Source organism: Alosa sapidissima, chromosome 1 (assembly GCF_018492685.1).
Source record: "Alosa sapidissima isolate fAloSap1 chromosome 1, fAloSap1.pri, whole genome shotgun sequence".
Classification (NCBI taxonomy): domain Eukaryota; kingdom Metazoa; phylum Chordata; class Actinopteri; order Clupeiformes; family Clupeidae; genus Alosa; species Alosa sapidissima.
The window spans coordinates 14799217-14817219 of record NC_055957.1 but is presented as its reverse complement, the minus strand read 5'-3'; the positions used below and the strand labels follow the sequence as shown (position 1 = coordinate 14817219).

Genomic DNA, 18003 nt, shown 5'->3' with positions numbered 1-18003 from the left:
TTTGGCTGGTTCAGGGTGAGTGCTACCAGAATGGTGTGTCGATTAGAACACAGGAATGAGTCCAGGAATTACTTCTCAATTTTGATCTTTATTGCCATTTGCTTCTTTCCTTGTTGTTTGCTTTCTCAATGTTGGTTTACAATGGATCCATATCGCTGGTATCTACAATCAAACAAAGCCAGCTTTACTGATACAGATTATAATAATAATACTGTACATTCACATAACCACAAAGGAAATCTTTAACCAAGTGAAACATTTAACAGTTATCAAATTAATGTCAATACAAATGATTAAATAAACTTACAAAGTCATAGACGCAGCAAACGCATGCAGCAGGCAGAGGAGCAAGCAGTCAGCACAAAGAGAGACACTAGTGAGGTTAATTGGTAATTATCCTCAGGTGGAGGAAGCTTCAGGAAGTGGGCGTGTCTCCCAGTAGAGTGACAGGAAAGTGACTGGGATTTCCAACACATTGTCTTCATTAACTATTACATATGTCACATACAGTATAAACTAGGTGGTGGGGAGTATAATCAACTTGCCAGTCAGCCTGTTGAAAGTATATTGGCTGAATTTATGCAGAGACTTGCAGTAGACATGAACAACCTTACCAGAAAATATATCCCCTCCACTGTAAAAATCGGCACACTTAGAACATTATAGAGAAATGCAGAGGCAATATTGAGTATTGTATTGTGATAAAAAATTAAATGTAATGAACAGACCTGGTACAATGTCCCCATATCATCTCTGACCGGAATTTATTGGAAATTAGATGATTGCACATTGAAATGTGTCAAAAATAAAAATCCCTAAAATATGACTGTTATTTCCCAACAGTCACAATTGTGAGCGAACATAAAACACTCTTTTTCACCCACATTTTCTTGAAAAAATAATAATTGATTACTTCAAAAGGTTACTCAAGACACATGATTTTGATATTTTCATGTCTGGGAAAAATTTGGGATTAAGTAATGTTTTGGATTTGTCCCTGCGTGTTACTCTTCTGATGGCGTGGATGTTATAGAATAATAATGTACATGACCACTAGATGGCAGCATTTCTGAATGTATTCTGCAATTCAGTTCCATTCAATTTTATTTACACAGCATCATACCAATGTATATCTCTCACAGCACTTAAAACAACCCAATGTGAGTTTGAGACACTAAGGTGAGAGGAAGATATCTTGAGTACAACCATGACTAATAAGGGGGACCTATATCTTCTTGGAGACAACGTGGTAAAGAGACGAGTTGAACTTTTGTATCAGCATAAGTACATTAGCATATGGTGCAGCATTGGTGCAAGAAATGTAGTATGATGTAGTTTGTTATAAAACAATTTGCATCATCATCAAATTATATCAGTTCATATTATCACAACATGAGTTAGAGGTCACTTTAGAGGCCAAATAAAAGAAAAAAAGAAAAAAAGAGCAACATTCTCATTTATATTCTGAGTACTCATACAACATTTTATATAATGTACAGTGTAAAGACTGCATTGACATGGTACCATTGATCTTTGTAAAAGTGATATTTGTTCAAGGAGAATTCCTGTCCGTTTTTGAGGTATTGGTATTAGAAAAAACGAACACATTTGTGATGATGTACAGAGCTTACTCTGTACACATTGTCTGTTAGTCCACTTAAGGTATTCCTGAGTAGCCCCACCTCAGCAGCTCAGCTGATGCTTGATTTGATGCATCAGCCACTTCTGCAGGAGGAGGAGCTGACAGGATGTGTTCTGAAAAACTTTCCCACCCAGATGAGAATGTGAGTTTGAGCTCAATAAGGGCCTATCGTGATCTTCACTGAGTTCACTATGCTTCACTACTTAGTGCTACTCCTCATGACCATAGCAGGTACAGATAACATTTTTAAATGTAATTTTCACATGACATTTGGTGTAATAATAAGCATATCTGGGATACAAAATTTAATGAATGTCATACGGCAACATTGCTACATGGTTAATATATTTTAGTTCTTAATAAGGAAAATTCTATTTATTTTTCTTCTCATAGGACTCACTCATGGGAATGATATTACTCCAGACAGGACTGAAGTGTCTGATGTGGAGGGATCCGATTTAACCCTTTCATGCAGCTACTCTTATTTAGGTTCACCCAACATGTTTTGGTATCGACAGCATCCAAAATCAGCTCCTCAGCATCTTATGACCTTTGTACGACGGTACGACGTGCAAACCGTTATTTCCATAACCGCGAGACAGCACTTCACGATGACGGCAATGATAGTTAACAGACAAGACGCAATCTATCTGAATATCTGCAATCTATCTGAAATAACACCTATTTGAAGCCCATTTTTCATGTAACATATTGTGTATTAGTGTAGGCTACATCGCTTAAACTGTGTAGGCTATGTTTAAACAGTAGGGCCTATTGCGAGTTTAATGTCAGCATAGTCGACACGTCAAGATTAAAGTCGATATTACATTTCAACTTTATTCTCGAAATGTCGAGTTTAATGTTGACATGGCGACTTTAAAGTCAACATGTCGAGTTTAATCTCGTCATGGCAAAAATATTTTTTTCCTTCATGTGTGGCCCTAATACTCCGTCGTATACTCCTCTGCTGAACTTTCAGATTCTGCGCTCTACTTTTGTGCCCTGAGGCCCACAGTGAAGACTAACTAGCTAACTGTCACACAAAAACCTAACAGTAAGTTCTGTCTCTACTGTACTCATAATACTAACGCTCCTTCCAAAAACACTACATAAGTCACAGAGTAATACCAAGTGACACATCATTAAATTATGAAATTTTCCAGACTTCTACTTTTAATTCTGGTTGAGAGAGGATCATACAGCCACTGGTTTAAGTTTCGGTTCCCATCTACTAAATGGATCAAAATAAGTTCCAAAAATACAACTTATAGATAAACAAATGGAAAACCCAGTTATTTTCAACCAAATCTGCTTTAAGCTTGTATAATGTTTAATTTTACCAATCACTCCAGGGATAGAAGTGTCCTCACATTGCAATGCCACTGCAAACCTTGGTGGGGTGAAATCAGTTCATATCACATCACATGGTAAATAATAATGATGTTTTTTGCCTGAAGAAGACCCAGCAGGGTCAAAACATTGCGTGATGTGCATTAAATATATGGGAGTCAAAAGCAGTGTTGCGGACATTATATTGTTTCAATTGAGTATGTTTTCTTTTGTCCTGCACCTGCCAGAAGGTGGGATGTGCACACAATAACTGTTTGCTGAAAATAATAATGATGTGTCATGCATGGCAAAGAAACTGACAATAAAATTATACTCCACCTCTCATTCATAACCTCCCAGGGATCAAGAGAAGTCATGCTTATTCTGATCATTTGGAATTGGTGAGATACTGTATCTTTTTGATTAATGGGGTTTGTCAGATGGGCACCCTCACCTGTCTGTGAATTTAAGTACCCAATAGCCTTGCCAGTGGTGCTGTCTAGCGTCCCATATCCACCCTCCCTAAACTTACACTTGATTAATGGGACACATGTCAATACCCAACCCAACAACACCTCAGGATACACCTCCAGCATTACTGAGAGACGTCTCCACAACTATGACCGAAGGTCAGTCCAGTCCTTCAGCTATACTTAAAGGCCCATATTTCATAGAATGTGCTCAAGGCCAAATTCACAGCATTCGGTCCCTTAAAACATGAGAATATTAATAGATTATATAACAACATGGTGATAAACTAGAGTGCTAAATGGGTGAGGTGGCCCATATATCTGTAAAAGACATGAGAACAGACTTCCCTGATCTGCTTCCCTTCCAAGTCTTGCATCGATAGTTCGGATCTCTTAGCTGTGTGCAGTATTTTACAGGCTATGATATTTTTTTTTTACTGGTGACAGATACATTTCCTGTGTCTCGTTTCATCTCCAGTGAGCAGACAATCTGATAGACACACACAATAGCACATCAGAAAGAGCACATTACTGACTTGCTGCTGCATCAGACTTATGGAGAAAAGACTTCTTCTGATCCTCTTTATGTCTACAGGTTATAATTAATAATTATTCAAGAAATCATTTTTATTCTTTCTGTATTGTTACATGGTACTGTTGGGGTTAGTAGCCATAATTCTAATTTGAATTGTTTGATATTATCCATACATATGGATTTTTTTGTCATTTGTATTTTTTTATTCATTTTCATTTCAGACATAATGGCTGACAGATTGAATCCCGTGAGACAGACAATCTCTCACCATGAAGGGGACTCAGTGAAAATGAAATGCACATTTGTAGCCAGCAGCAGTAACATTTGGATTTACTGGTACAGAAAGCATCCAAATGAAGCTCCTCAGTATTTACTGTTGAAAGGGGCTCGATCTGAGACATATGAACATAAATCTGACCAACGGTTTCAGGTTACTACAGAGCAGTCATCTACTGAACTCATTATTAATGGCCTGACTTTGGCAGACACAGCTCTCTACTACTGTGCCCTGAGGGTTGTTACCCAGTGATACAAAGTCAGCAAAAGCTGAACAAAAACTAATTTGTATTTCATGCCAACAGACATCAAAGACATTTCCTGTTAGTGTTCTGATAACAGTCGCCTGCCAACAGAGGTTTGGAGATGAACACTGACTGTGGTCACACCTGTTACCAGAAATAAATGCTATTAGACTGTAGTAACTCATGGCTGTTACCAGAAATAAATGCTATTAAACTGTACAGTAACCCATGGCTGTTACCAGAAATAAATGCTATTAAACTGTACAGTAACTCATACAAATACATATCAATACACTTTAGAAATTATGCTAATACAGAGGAAAGGTGTGCTGTACATATACATATGTATCAGGGTATTTTCCACGGTGGCCAATCAACATTACACAACATGGCTGTGAGGTTTTCAAACAGGCAAGGTCCTTCATCTGTACTTTGTTGAATTAGGCCCATGATATCTACAGAATTAGGCCCATGACATCTACAAAATGCTCAACACAGAATGCTTTGTGTGCAAAACTGCACAAAGCAAATGTAATCTTTCGGGAATATTAACATCGGCAAACAGTAAAAGTAAAAAGTTAACATCAAAATGTGTTAGTCTACCTTATGATGCACTTATCATTTCAAACTGAGGGGACATAACTGTATTATAAGACTGCTGGTTTCTCACTCACCAGTGCATCCATGGCAATGCACACCTTACCTACTCACCCCACTAATCTCAAGATGATCCCTCCATTCTACTCACTCAAAGCGCCTCCACACCCCCAGGACAAGACTTAGAACAATGGGTGATCGGGCCTTCTTCTCTGCTGCCCCTTATGGAATGTCCTCTCTTAAAAACGTAAAACATAAATTTTTTAGCAGACTAAAACCTGGCTAGCTGCTTTTTTAACCCTATAATTGCTGCTGCCTATTATAATATCTTAATGTTTTTTTTTATTTCTTTCAGTGTTTTTAATGTTTAAATGTCTTTTGCCCTGTAGCACATAGAGATTGGCTGAACATGTATAACTGAATGAATTTTCTCTGCAGGTTGGTCTGGAAAAGAGTCCATTGATGTATTTGATAAGGCTTGTCGCTCTGTACTTTGTGCTGTTCTCATTGTGAACTGAGGGGGGCGCAAATGTAATGCCAAAACCTGCAGAATGAAGCTCCAGTGCACCATATGTGTGTGTCAGAATGTGATATAAGAACTGAAGGAGACAGAGAGAGTCCAAAGTGAGCCAGTCACCACAGTTCAACCATGGAATATTGCATAAAGACATTCATTCTAGCTGTTTATTTCAGTGGTAAGAAATATCCTAAAATACAGTATAAATAGATAGATAGATACTTTATTGATCCCCCAAGGGGAAATTCAAGATACAGTATATACTGTAATGTTTAATCATATTTTTCAATCTTTTTGGTATTTCATGTGGCTCTGTTGTCTTCACAGTGTGCTCTGCAGTGGGGGACTCTGTTACTCAACCTAAAGATGAGACGGGTCTGGAGGGCAGCATGGTGACACTCAGCTGTCAGTATGAGACCATTGCATTAGCAGGCAGCCAGTATCTCTTCTGGTACCAGCAGAAACCAAACAGATTCCCAAAATATATTCTACTGAAAACATCTCTTAGACAAGACAATGGCCCAGATTTTGAGGGGAGATTCAATGCTACACTCAACACAGACACAAAAGCTGTTAATCTGACCATACAGGATCTGCAAGTCTCTGACTCTGCTGTGTACTACTGTGCTCTGCAGCCCACAGTGACAGCTGCAGACTCAGCTCTCATACAAAAACTGTCTTAGTCAAGAGACACCTGAAAATGGTAATGACACAAATGTGGAAAACATCATTTACACTGAATTGATTTTAGTTAAAACATATTCAGAGAAAATGCACAAATGTACTAGATCCTCGTCTGATGGTGAGGCAGAGAGTGACGGAATCTATGCTTATAATATAAACATAGATTCCGTCACTCACCATTTTACACCACAATATTATTAGTGCTTGCAAGGAACAAACATATGTACTGGGCAAAAATGTAAGCAAAAGGGAAAAGGGGAATAACAATATCACTTTCTCCAGCACCTGTTTTATCCAGCAGGTGAACCAACATGTCACACTGACAATGTAAATGCCTGTTGTTAGCTAGCCTATCTCTAAATAGAGACTGTGGCATCTGTGTGGCACTGAATATCATCTGTTAGGCAATCTCAGGGTATCACCTCTTTCCTTAGTTGTCTAAACGTGTTGGTCAGCGGCACAAAAACTTTTGCTACTTTACTTGAAGGTATCTACATAAGAGGAGCTGACTTGAGGAGCCAACATTTTCGATGTTTACAACTCTCATGCCCCTCCCCCACTACCACCGAGCACCCTCTCATCGAGTTTGTGCTCTTCAGTGCGCACCTGACTGCACCAGACTGTGATTGACCGTCAGATCTCACACAGCCCTGCTCTGATTGGACCCGAAGAACTGGGAGCTGTGGATTTTTGCAAAACAAATAACAGGTGGAGGTAGAAGTGCGTTTTTTTTCTAAAACCGGCTGGTTTATGTTGTTCTATTGGTGCATAGTGTCGGTTTCAGTGAATATGATCAAAAAAAATCTTGCCAATTGCAGCTTTAAGGTCACATCAATCTTTCATGAATCAGTTCACTCACTTCACTGAGTGCACAATTGTGCGAATTGCATTTGCCAAACAGACCGTTTGAGTTTGGGGGAAGGGAGCTTTGGGGAATTTTAGAAGGTATGTATGCCGTTTTGTTTACATACAGTATTTAAAAAATGTGATGTCATCCAGTATTGCTTTACATCACTTCAAGTTACATGACGCCATCCAGCCCCTTTTGCCTAATTGTAATGTTTTAAATGTAGTATTGAAACTTCTCAAGACGGCAATGATTCAACACCAATTTTTAAAAACACCTGTGAAAAAAAGACTGAAAAAACAAGCTTTCACTGAACAGGTGTTTTAAAAACCCTCACTAAATGTACAACATGTTCAGTCATGACCCACTAAATGAAGAGAAATCGTTAATGAGTGTAATAATGCTGTTGTGCTGTGTGACATGAGAGTGTAACTTCCTGATGCATTTCCTTTCTCTTTTAAAAGGTAGCTACAGACACACTTTCAGTCATCCACAGAGCAGCACATCAGACAACAAATTACATACACACACACACACACACACACACACATACCAAGAACAACTGATCTGGAAGGGACATGGGCAAACCACTACTTCTGATTCTCATTATCATCACTGGTAAACTGACTTTTTTCTCTTTTTTTCTCATGTTTTTTTATGATGCACATTTTGATTTTGATTTCTTTAATGTGCTTGTTTGCAGAAATAATAGCTGACAGCATTGATCCTGATCTGGACCGTGTAAGTCACCCGGAAGGAATGAAAACAGTTACCCTGAAATGTTCATATCAGACAAGCAGCCGTTATGTTCACCTTTACTGGTACAGGCAGTATTATGGTCAGGCACCACAATGGCTTCTATTGAAAGGTGCGCGATCATACAGTAGTGATGAGAGCTCAGACCCACGATTTACCTCTAATACCGATGAAACATTTACTGAACTCATCATTAAAGATCTGACGCTGGCAGACACAGCTCTCTACTACTGTGCTCTGTGGGTAGCCCAGTGATACAAAGACTCAGAGAAGCTGTACAAAAACTCACATTTTAAATAGGATACTTTTTATTCAGAGATCAAAGTAATTTTCTCTCAGTGCTCTGATATCAGTTTAACACCATCAGAGGTTTTCCGGTGAATAGCATCTGTGGTCACACCTGTTGTATCATTGAAATGCATGCTGTTGTAATAAACTGTTACACAAAATACAAATTACCTGATATATTTGACTGCATTTGTCAAACTGTTGACTTTGGTGTGTCATTTTCCTTTCAAATACATTCATTTTTTGTCCAATATTCAATGGTATAACATAGTGTTTTTATTATTGTTGTTTATTTGACACTGGTATATATCCTGATCAGGAACCTCAATGGCTTCTATATGTCATATTCCACAACACTCAACATAACTTCAAAAACAGTTCCTTTGACCATCCAGAGTCTGCAAGTGTTGGACTCTGTTGTCTACACTGCTGTGTATTTCTGTTCCCTGAGCTCCACAATGTCACTCAACCCTCCGACAAAAACTCTCTACTCACACTTACACCTTAAATGCAAATACTGGCATGCAGTCTGCAAGTGCTTTAAATGCCATTTCATTTAAAGGGACACCAGGCAAACCTGATGCTTTTTCTCTACGAAACTCCCCCTCGCTCGGTCTGAAGCTCTTTTCCTTTTCTTTGCGTCTTCCATCAAGGGTTTTCACTGCTTTTATTTTTCGCTGCCATTATACATACGTTTGCAACAATCTCTAGCATTTCGTTAGCCTGACTCTGTGCTGTAAACTGATCCTGCTTCAGTCGGCGGGTACGATACACTGAACTTGCAAGCGGGATATTCTTCCTACAGGCAGTAGGGACGGCCGAGAGAGTCTTCATTCGCCCTGTAACGAGTCATTTAACCATATACCGACTTACGAAGATGAGTAATTAACACGAAAACGTTGCCTGGTGTACCTTTAAATGGCATCAAAGTCATGGTCCACACTTTCAAGAACATTTTGAAGAGTCTTTTAATCAGCATTAATCATAATCAAGGAGTTCACATGGTGCCATTTCGCAGCTGTTTTTGGTGATTGACATTATTTGATTATTAAAACAAGCTAAGATATTCATAATCATAACTATATCCGTTTGTATTAATTAGATATTTATCTATCTGTTTGTTTATTCATTCAACATTGTGGGGGCTCATCATTGTTAACAAATCAATTGATTTGAAGTAATTCACAAAAAAGGATTACTGAGCCCACAAGTGTGAGTAATATATACATCAAACATTCTTTTCACAAATACACAGGCAAATGAGAAGTCTTCCAAATTGTCAACATGTAAGTCACTTTGGATAAAAGTGTCTGCTAAATTAATACATGTGTAGGATATGTTGACATGCTCTTGTTCCCATTTAAGCCACTAGGAGGTGTCATGGTGCCAGTGGCATGTCAAACTAAAGTGTGTTCCCTGCAGGTCTCATATTGTCTGCTTCATCACACTGCTGCAGGCAGTGTTTCAACACAGGATGCCTCTCTCAGGCTGCTGGATGAGGATCTTTGTCATTGTAGTGGCAAATTGCATCGGTACAGTAGATCTTCACTTGCAGAGCGTTAAATGTGTAGAAATAGAAATGTGTAAGACAGAAATAATGTGATACATGCCAATGAACATTTCCCTGTTTTCCAGTTCCAGTGTGCAGAGGAGATTCTGTTCATCAAACGGAATCCAATGTGATCAGTACTGAAGGGGAGATGGTGACTCTCGCTTGTGCATATGAGACGGCAGGCAATCCTTATCTTCTCTGGTATAAACAGCAACCAAACAGTGTGCCCACTTACTTACTAGGCAGGGGCAAGTTTGGATCTGGCCATAACGGCACTGAGTTCAGTGAGAGATTCAACTGCACCTTCTCCTCCAGCTCTGTTCCTCTGACAATCAGGAATCTGCAAGTGTCTGACTCTGCTGTCTACTACTGTGCCCTGCAGCCCACAGTGAGAACAACACTGTACACACCCACACAAAAACCTATCTGACCAAACCTATCTCACAGTGCCCTCAGTATAGCTCTACTACAAATTAATGAATAAATTGTGCTATAAACTTCAATCAGCAGTTACTGTAGATATTCAATGTTTTTATACACAGTAAAGCTGAATATTGTAGGTGTTAGGGAATAGTTAGGTAATTCATCCAACTATACTGTGAGAAAGATACTGATTAGAAATAATTATTCCACATGAGAAAAAAGTAATTTTCTTCTCGTAACATGATGTTTTAAACAGTACATATCAGAGTGCAGAGTGATTCGTTCCATTATGATCACTGTCATAAGAGCTCTCCAATCAGCATCCTCTGCTGCTGACTCTGCTACTGTATGAGGGCATTGACTGGAGGAGGAGCATAGAAGACACATTTTGTCTCCTCAGTCACCCTGTAGGCCTTGCAAATATATTTGAAGGGTTCAGTTCAAGCTGTATTTGTTTTCTGGAGATGACGTTAACAATGCTACTCTACAGAGTTCTTTGGCTCAGCATCCTAACAGGTATCATATAAATGGGCAATATTCCAGTAAATATTACAGGGTTCTGCATTTTGACACAGTTATATATAATAACATTACATTATTTATATAACATAATAACAATTAAAATGATCTGACCAAATAATATTTGAAACTATTTGAAACATTTCAAATATATGTTTTCTTTTTGTTTTTTTTAAAGGTGTTTGCACAGGACAGAAAATTACTTCAGACAGAACTGAAGTGTTCCCAGAGGAAGGAGTGAATGTTAGCTTGTCCTGTAGCTACTCCTCTGCAGAGTCTCTCCAGTGGTATGTCCAGTATCCCAGATCAGCTCCACAGTTCCTCCTGCTTGTGCTGCACGCCACTGGGAAAGACCCGAGCCCAGGCAAACATCCTCGCCTGATGGGGAAACTAAACCAAGAGAAAACTCAAGTGTTTCTGCAGATCTCCTCTGTTCAAGTCTCTGACTCTGCACTGTACTACTGTGCTCTGGAGCCCACAGTGACACTAAACCACAGACTGCAATACAAAAACCTGACTGACAGCGAGGGATTGTATTGCTCTGTTGTCTGAAATGCAGGGACAAGGAACTCTAACTAAAAACAATTAATTTCTCCTATAGAATTACAGTAAACAAATCTTAAGGGGCCATATACTGTATCTACAAATGTCTTTTATGCAAACAATAACTCATAACTCTATGATCAACAATGCATGTGTGATCACTCCATTAATTTGTTAATTCATCATGTTCATAATAATAATAACACCAAGGTAACAAAAACCCAATAACATTTTAGAGGCATATAACAATTAAATCTGTATGACAGACAAAATTAAAATTAAAACATGCGGATGAATCAAAATATAAAATGTTCTTTAATCTGTTTCCAGACCACGTTATCCATATACCTACTGTACATGCATTTTATATCATGTGAAATAATATCTCTTTTCATCTTCTAGTGTGAAATGTGGGAATGAAAATCAGCTCCTCGGCATCTCATCAGTACTGTGAGGCAAAAACAGACTTCAGCTGTAGATCCTCGTCTGTCTTCAAAGGTACTGACTACAAGGTAGCCAACTCACCAAACCTTTTTTCTCAGCAAAGTTTCAGTCTATATTTCACATTTCATATTCACATAGAAAACACAGCTGCACTTGGACTGCAATATGACTGGGAACCAGGGCGGGGCGACATTTCAACACTACATGTTGATTAGATGCTGTCAGATTTGGTTCCGAGGACACAAGTTGCCTATTGTCAGGGGGGGTCAGTGTTTGTACCGGATCAGTGTTTGCATATTTAACATGTTTAATACATGTTTCAACACTGCATTTCAGTCGTTGCTTTTACCTTACCAAAAGCCTACGCATGCCAGTTATGTATCCACCAGAAACTGCAGCCTACTTCCAAAACTCCAAAGTTTCTGTCATTTGGTTCCGAGGACACAAGTTGCCTATTGTGTATCAACAACACTCGATAACAGTTTATGTGATGTGTTAATCAATTAAATTCCCAGCAATTTGACAATAGCCAGTTGTAAGGATATATATTAGGTTAACATTAGAACACATTTGTTTGGCTATAGCCAAATTACAAATGTCTGTATCCTGTTTTGTTATAGTACCAATGATAATAGTTTATATATATATTATATAAGGAGGATAAAATAGACTACAATGCAAAAAGTGCACAGTGCACAGACTAGATGAATTGCGCCGGTTGGCTTCTAATGGGTTAGAGTTTGTTTGGAGTGTTATGTACAAAAAATGCTGAGTCATCGATCTGAGTTTGTTTAGAAGGCTGAAAGGGACCAAGTGTGAAAACACCCTGAGTCAGAGGAAAGTAAAAAATCAGCCGGTAAAGTCATTAATTAATGTCATTAAATATTTTTTTTGGCTGGTCCTTTACACAACAATAACCACAGTGGATGGGGCGGAGTCAGGAAATGTGTGTGTGTGTAAAGAAGGTGTCGAGATGCTTGCAGTCACTCTGCCAGTGCTGGCTAATCATGATGGTACTTGGTGCATTCCTGCTCTTATCTCTCTTAATAGGTAAGATCTTTGAGTATTACCATTTATATTTGTCACATAAGGAAGTAAAATCTAGGCGTAATATAATAATGCATGCACAGTTAAGTATATACTCAATACTCAAGTTATCTAGTTATCTCAGATCATCTAGAATCCATCACAGAAGCAGAAATATCCATCTTCACATGCTCTTCATCTCTTTCTTCATCATTCACAGGAGAATCTGTTGGGAATACTATAACACCCTCTCATTCCTCAGTGGTCATCATTGAGGGAGAAAGTGTCACTTTCTCCTGTAACTACAGCAGTAGTGATGTCAGTAACTTGCAGTGGTATCGGCAGTATCCCAACTCTATCCCAGAGTTCCTCTACTACATATATGTGGCTGGTACCACTTCAGGCCCAGTTCCCCGTCTGACTCCCTCCATAAAGACAGAGGAAAAGCGTGTGTTTCTGGAGCTCTCCTCTGCAGAGGCGTCTGACTCTGCTGTGTACTACTGCGCCCTGGTGCCCACAGTGACAGGAACTCAGACTCTGCTGTGCAAAAACCTCTCAGATGTGCAGGAGGAGGGAGATTCAACATGTCCCCTTCACAGACAGTACATCCATTTATACACTCTGACTATTAATCCAGTCTGTTCTGTATTTATCAATTATAATACTGTGAAAGAAATTCATTTAATTTTAAAATATTTAGATGGAATATGCATATAATACATATAATAAAATGAACATAAATTAGTATCTGTGAATGTATCCGCAGTGCTCTTTTTAAACCCAATTATGATTCCAGTTGAAATATATTAGGCAGAATTCGTTTTAAATAAGTAAAGTATCAGCCGGTAAAGTCATTCATTGATATCATTAAACCACTTTTACACAACAATAACCAACTCAAATGGATGGGGCGGAGTCAGGAAATGTATATGTGTGTAAAGAAGGTGTCGAGATGCTTGCAGTCACTCTGTCAGTGCAGGCCAGTCATGATGGTACTACGTGCATTCCTGCTCTTATCTCTCTTAATAGGTAAGATCTTTAGATGTTGTATATAATAGGCGTTTTATCATAATGCATGTATAGTTAAGTATATCAACAAGGTATAGTATATTAGAATGAAATGTACTGTAGAGTCAATCATAGAGGCATGTTTCAGTGATATCCAGATGAATTTGTCTAAATTTTACCTCCATTTAAAAGAACTGGCATCTTCACATGCTCTTCATCTCTTTGTTCATTATTCACAGGAGAATCTGTTGGGAATACTATAACACCCTCGCATTCTTCACTGATCGTCATCGAGGAAGACGCTGTTACTTTCTCCTGTAACTACAGTGATAGTGTCACTAACTTGCAATGGTATCGGCAGTATCCCAACTCCATCCCAGAGTTCCTCTACTACATATATGTGGCTGGTACCACTTCAGACCCAGTTCCCCGTCTGACTCCGTCCATAAAGACAGAGGAAAAGCGCATGTTTCTGGAGCTCTCCTCTGCAGAGGCGTCTGACTCAGCTGTGTACTACTGCGCCCTGGTGCCCACAGTGACAGGAACTCTTACTCTGTTGTACAAAAACCTCTCAGATGTGCAGGAGGAGGGAGATTCAACATGTCCCCTTCACAGACAGTACATTCATTTATACACTCTGACTATTAATCCAGTCTGCTGATACAGATTTGAATTCATCAACATTTTACTGATCTGTATTTATCATGTGAATTATAATACTCTTAAAGAAATGCATTAATTTTTACATAGCTTCAAATAAAATATGCACCTATAATACATAAAAAATTATATTTACACAATTAAAAAAATATGTATTTTGAAAATTGAGTTAAATAATGGGCTTCAACCGTTAATGTATAAAGATAATTTAACGTGTATGTATATACTAAGTTATATGCAATATATTATATATTTATATACTGTACGTATGACACTGCCGTTAGAAAGTCACAATAAATACATTTCCACTCCACTCCTTTATAGACAGAATACCAGATGAGATCAGTTGCATTGCTTTTTTTTTTACATTTTTACATTTAGATTACATTTTGTCCTTACATAAATGTGAACGGGTTCTCCAATGTTTTATCAGTTAGCCTTTTAAACTGGTATCAGATAAGTAAACACAATGTAGCCTACCTTTGAAACATTGGATGAATGAGTGCTGATAATTGGCAATGCAGATATTGCATTAAAGATCCATTTCTTTCTACAAGTCATTTTCAACATTAATGATGAAAACAAGGACATTTCTAAGTGACTCCAAACTTTTGAATGGTAGTGTATGTATATTTGAAATGCATAGCCAAAAATTCAACTGAATATCACCATTATTCGTGGTTGCCAATCCCTGTAAGCATCCCTTTTCTCATAACAATACTCTAGTGATTAGAGTCTAATTTACATGTAATGCATGACATGTCATGTCACCATGACACCAGGAGGAGGCGCTCAATGCTTTAGATTAAGAGCATGAAACCCAGAGGAGGTTACAGCAGATCCACCCCTCATGCTCCACTGTATGTGTGAGCTGTCAGTCTTTGTCTCGAAGAAACAATTACAGAATGGCTTCCCTCTGTGCTACGATAATTTATATTATCACCCGGAAAAAAGAAAGCTGTACAACAAACTTAAACAAACTGGCAACCGGGTGATAAGCGGGATTACGACCATTGCGGGTCTCGGCGGCCGTTATCCCTTACATGTATGACTTAACTGATAGGCCTCTTTTCCAACTAGTACATCATCATCATGCATAACATGCTTGTTGTGTGTTGTTTGTGTGTGTGTTTTGTGGGGGGGGAAATATACAGATTGAGACCATGGGTGTCATCAGGCGATTCTGCCTGGGTTTCAATGCGGAATATTTAACATAAGTAATGCTCTGAATGTAATTTTAAAAGTAGACTGACAAAGCCTATTGTTTTGTGACACAGCTTAACACTGGTCTCTGTCTAAACTCTCTAGAATGTCCATAACATATTGAAGTGCAATCTAATAAATCTACAAACATAAAACACACACTCAGTTTTTATGTGTGCAGGACATAAAAGGAAATCAGATAAAAAGAACTCAAACAAATCTACATCATGCCTTTTTCATGTGCACGGGAGGGAGAGGGTGCACAGTTCTTTTATGATTGTAGTAGCTTCTGATTTCAGCTTGCTAATTCACTGAAAAAAATACTTATTGTTATGGATATAAGGAGCAATCTGAAAAGGAAAGGATTAGGGCAACGAGGAGTAGGACTAACAGTGGAGGACTCTTGTTGCTCTATCAGCAGATGGGAAGGACCTGAGCATGCCATTGACTGTCTTGTCTAGGCTCACATGCTGGTGAGGGAGAACACTTCATCTAGCTAGATAGTTGAGCACAGTGATTCTATTCTCTGGTGAGAAGGCACACCATTTATAAAAGCAATAATTCTCCTGGCAGACTTTTACAAAATGTGACAGCCATGTAATCATAAATAATAATACACACCTGGTACACCAGTGTGTGCTATGGCACAGTTTGAGAACCACTGCCTCCACTCACTGTCGGCTAATATGCTAAGCTGGAAATCGGGTCAGATAGCCTACAGTACATCTCAGATTTTTTAACAGAATGATGTCCACACAAAATAACATTTCTGTTTTTAACACAGCAAAGTGTTTTTTTTTTTTTTTCTAGTTTGTGGATAACCTATGTCCATGACAATTTCAAGCAGATGTCTGGATAACGGGTGAAGTAATGGTCAAGAGTCAAATGACAGGACGTCTTCTAAAGGCTTATTTTGCATGACCTTCAGCGAACCTTTAGAGAACATTCCCAAGATGTTGCATGTTTACTGCCATTACATTACCACACAGTCTGGTTAGGGAGATGAGTGGGTGGCTGTATTGACAATCCTGCATTGGGGCAGGGTGTTGGCTCATTATGCCACTGTCATGATGATAACAAAGAGCTATTCATTTTACATTCACTAATTAATATACAGTATATACCACTGCCCTCTGGGAGAAGATATAGGTCCATCAGGGCCAAAACCAGCAGGCTGGCCAACAGTCTTTACCCCCATGCAGTCAGGCTGCTTAATGGACAGTCTAACCCCCCACTCCCCATCGGACATTCCTCTGAAACATATGTCTCTGTCCATACACCCCCATTACCTGTGACCTGGACTTTGCATTGCTGCAAAAACACTCCAACAACCGTACCTGTATTAGATTTATTAATTATTGCACCAAGCACTTTACTGGACATGGCACTTTATGAGGTTTTCTAGGGGGTATTCATGGGGAGCTAAATTAAGTGCAAAGTAATGGGTGATTCATGAGGATGTAAATTGATATAAGGCAAATGGATGAACAACCTCAAACTATATGCCTGTCTGTTTCTGTTCTAACAACATTTTGTTGTTATCCTGTAACAAAGACAAATAAAAAACTGAACTGAACTGAACTGAACTACATGTATATATTTACTTAATCAATTAGTCATGGTCATATTGTCTATTTTATTAAATTAGTTATTCTCTGAATGAATGAGTGACTTATTAAATAATCAAATTTTCAGAAACAATGAAATAAATTGAAATACAAAATCTAAAACAATGAAATGAAATTGGCCTTCCAGTAGCCAAGGCAAAATGCGAAGATTGAAAGTTTGAGAATGGCAATGGTACTTGCTAGTTGATACTTAATCCTACTACAGAGGAGTAAGCCAATTTGGAGAGCAGCTACACTGGCCTAATATAGAAAATGACCATTTTTTTTTTTTTTTTTTTTTTTTGCATTTAGATACCCTCCACAGTAAATTTTGTGAGACTAAATTAAATTTCAGAGCAGAAACTTGTGTGAGAAATCTCTACCATAAAGCAGAGTGGTTCATCTTCTCATCTGAAGGCAGAGCTTTCAGTACATTAAATGATTCGCTATTAAGGTGACCCGCTATGGACAGACCACCTTAATGCCAATAAGCATGTCAACAAATAATGCTGATTTACAGAGTTACGGAGGTGAGATCGATGATAAAAAAAGAAAGAAAGCCCGACTGAAATTTCTGACAAAAGACCCACCCATTTACATGAGAGGTGTGTCCCTATGTTAGCCCATTTGAACACTAAAGGTGGTACTCTGTACAATACAGCTGAAGCACAGTGTATTCCCACCATAACACAGCCTCCGCAGTAAAGAGAAACTATTATTTTTACTGAAAGTTCATTATGATTATTCTTTATCTGATTCTACATGTAGGTAATGCTCATGTGTGTTACATCTATATATTTAATTGACAACCAAGAGCAGATATAAGTATGTG

At 38.4% G+C, this 18003-nt stretch overlaps 1 long non-coding RNA gene and 3 gene segments (V, D, J or C); 3 read left to right on the top strand and 1 right to left on the bottom strand.

The window, feature by feature from the left end:
• Positions 1–68: 68 nt before the first annotated feature.
• On the bottom strand, positions 69–444 carry LOC121720145. The gene is made up of 2 exons (XR_006034470.1): positions 308–444; positions 69–162 (listed from the first exon to the last, which is right to left on the bottom strand). It is a non-coding gene; the product is annotated as an uncharacterized LOC121720145 (long non-coding RNA).
• Positions 445–7461: 7017 nt separating this feature from the next.
• LOC121719398 lies at positions 7462–8194 on the top strand. The segment is given in 2 exon segments: positions 7462–7760; positions 7846–8194. Coding segments are annotated over 2 exon segments (348 nt in total).
• A 987-nt stretch (positions 8195–9181) lies between these two features.
• Positions 9182–10168, top strand: LOC121723868. The segment is given in 2 exon segments: positions 9182–9723; positions 9828–10168. Coding segments are annotated over 2 exon segments (534 nt in total).
• Positions 10169–12613: 2445 nt separating this feature from the next.
• Positions 12614–14037, top strand: LOC121715388. The segment is given in 3 exon segments: positions 12614–12717; positions 12914–13295; positions 13941–14037. Coding segments are annotated over 3 exon segments (507 nt in total).
• The last annotated feature ends 3966 nt before the right edge of the window (positions 14038–18003 follow it).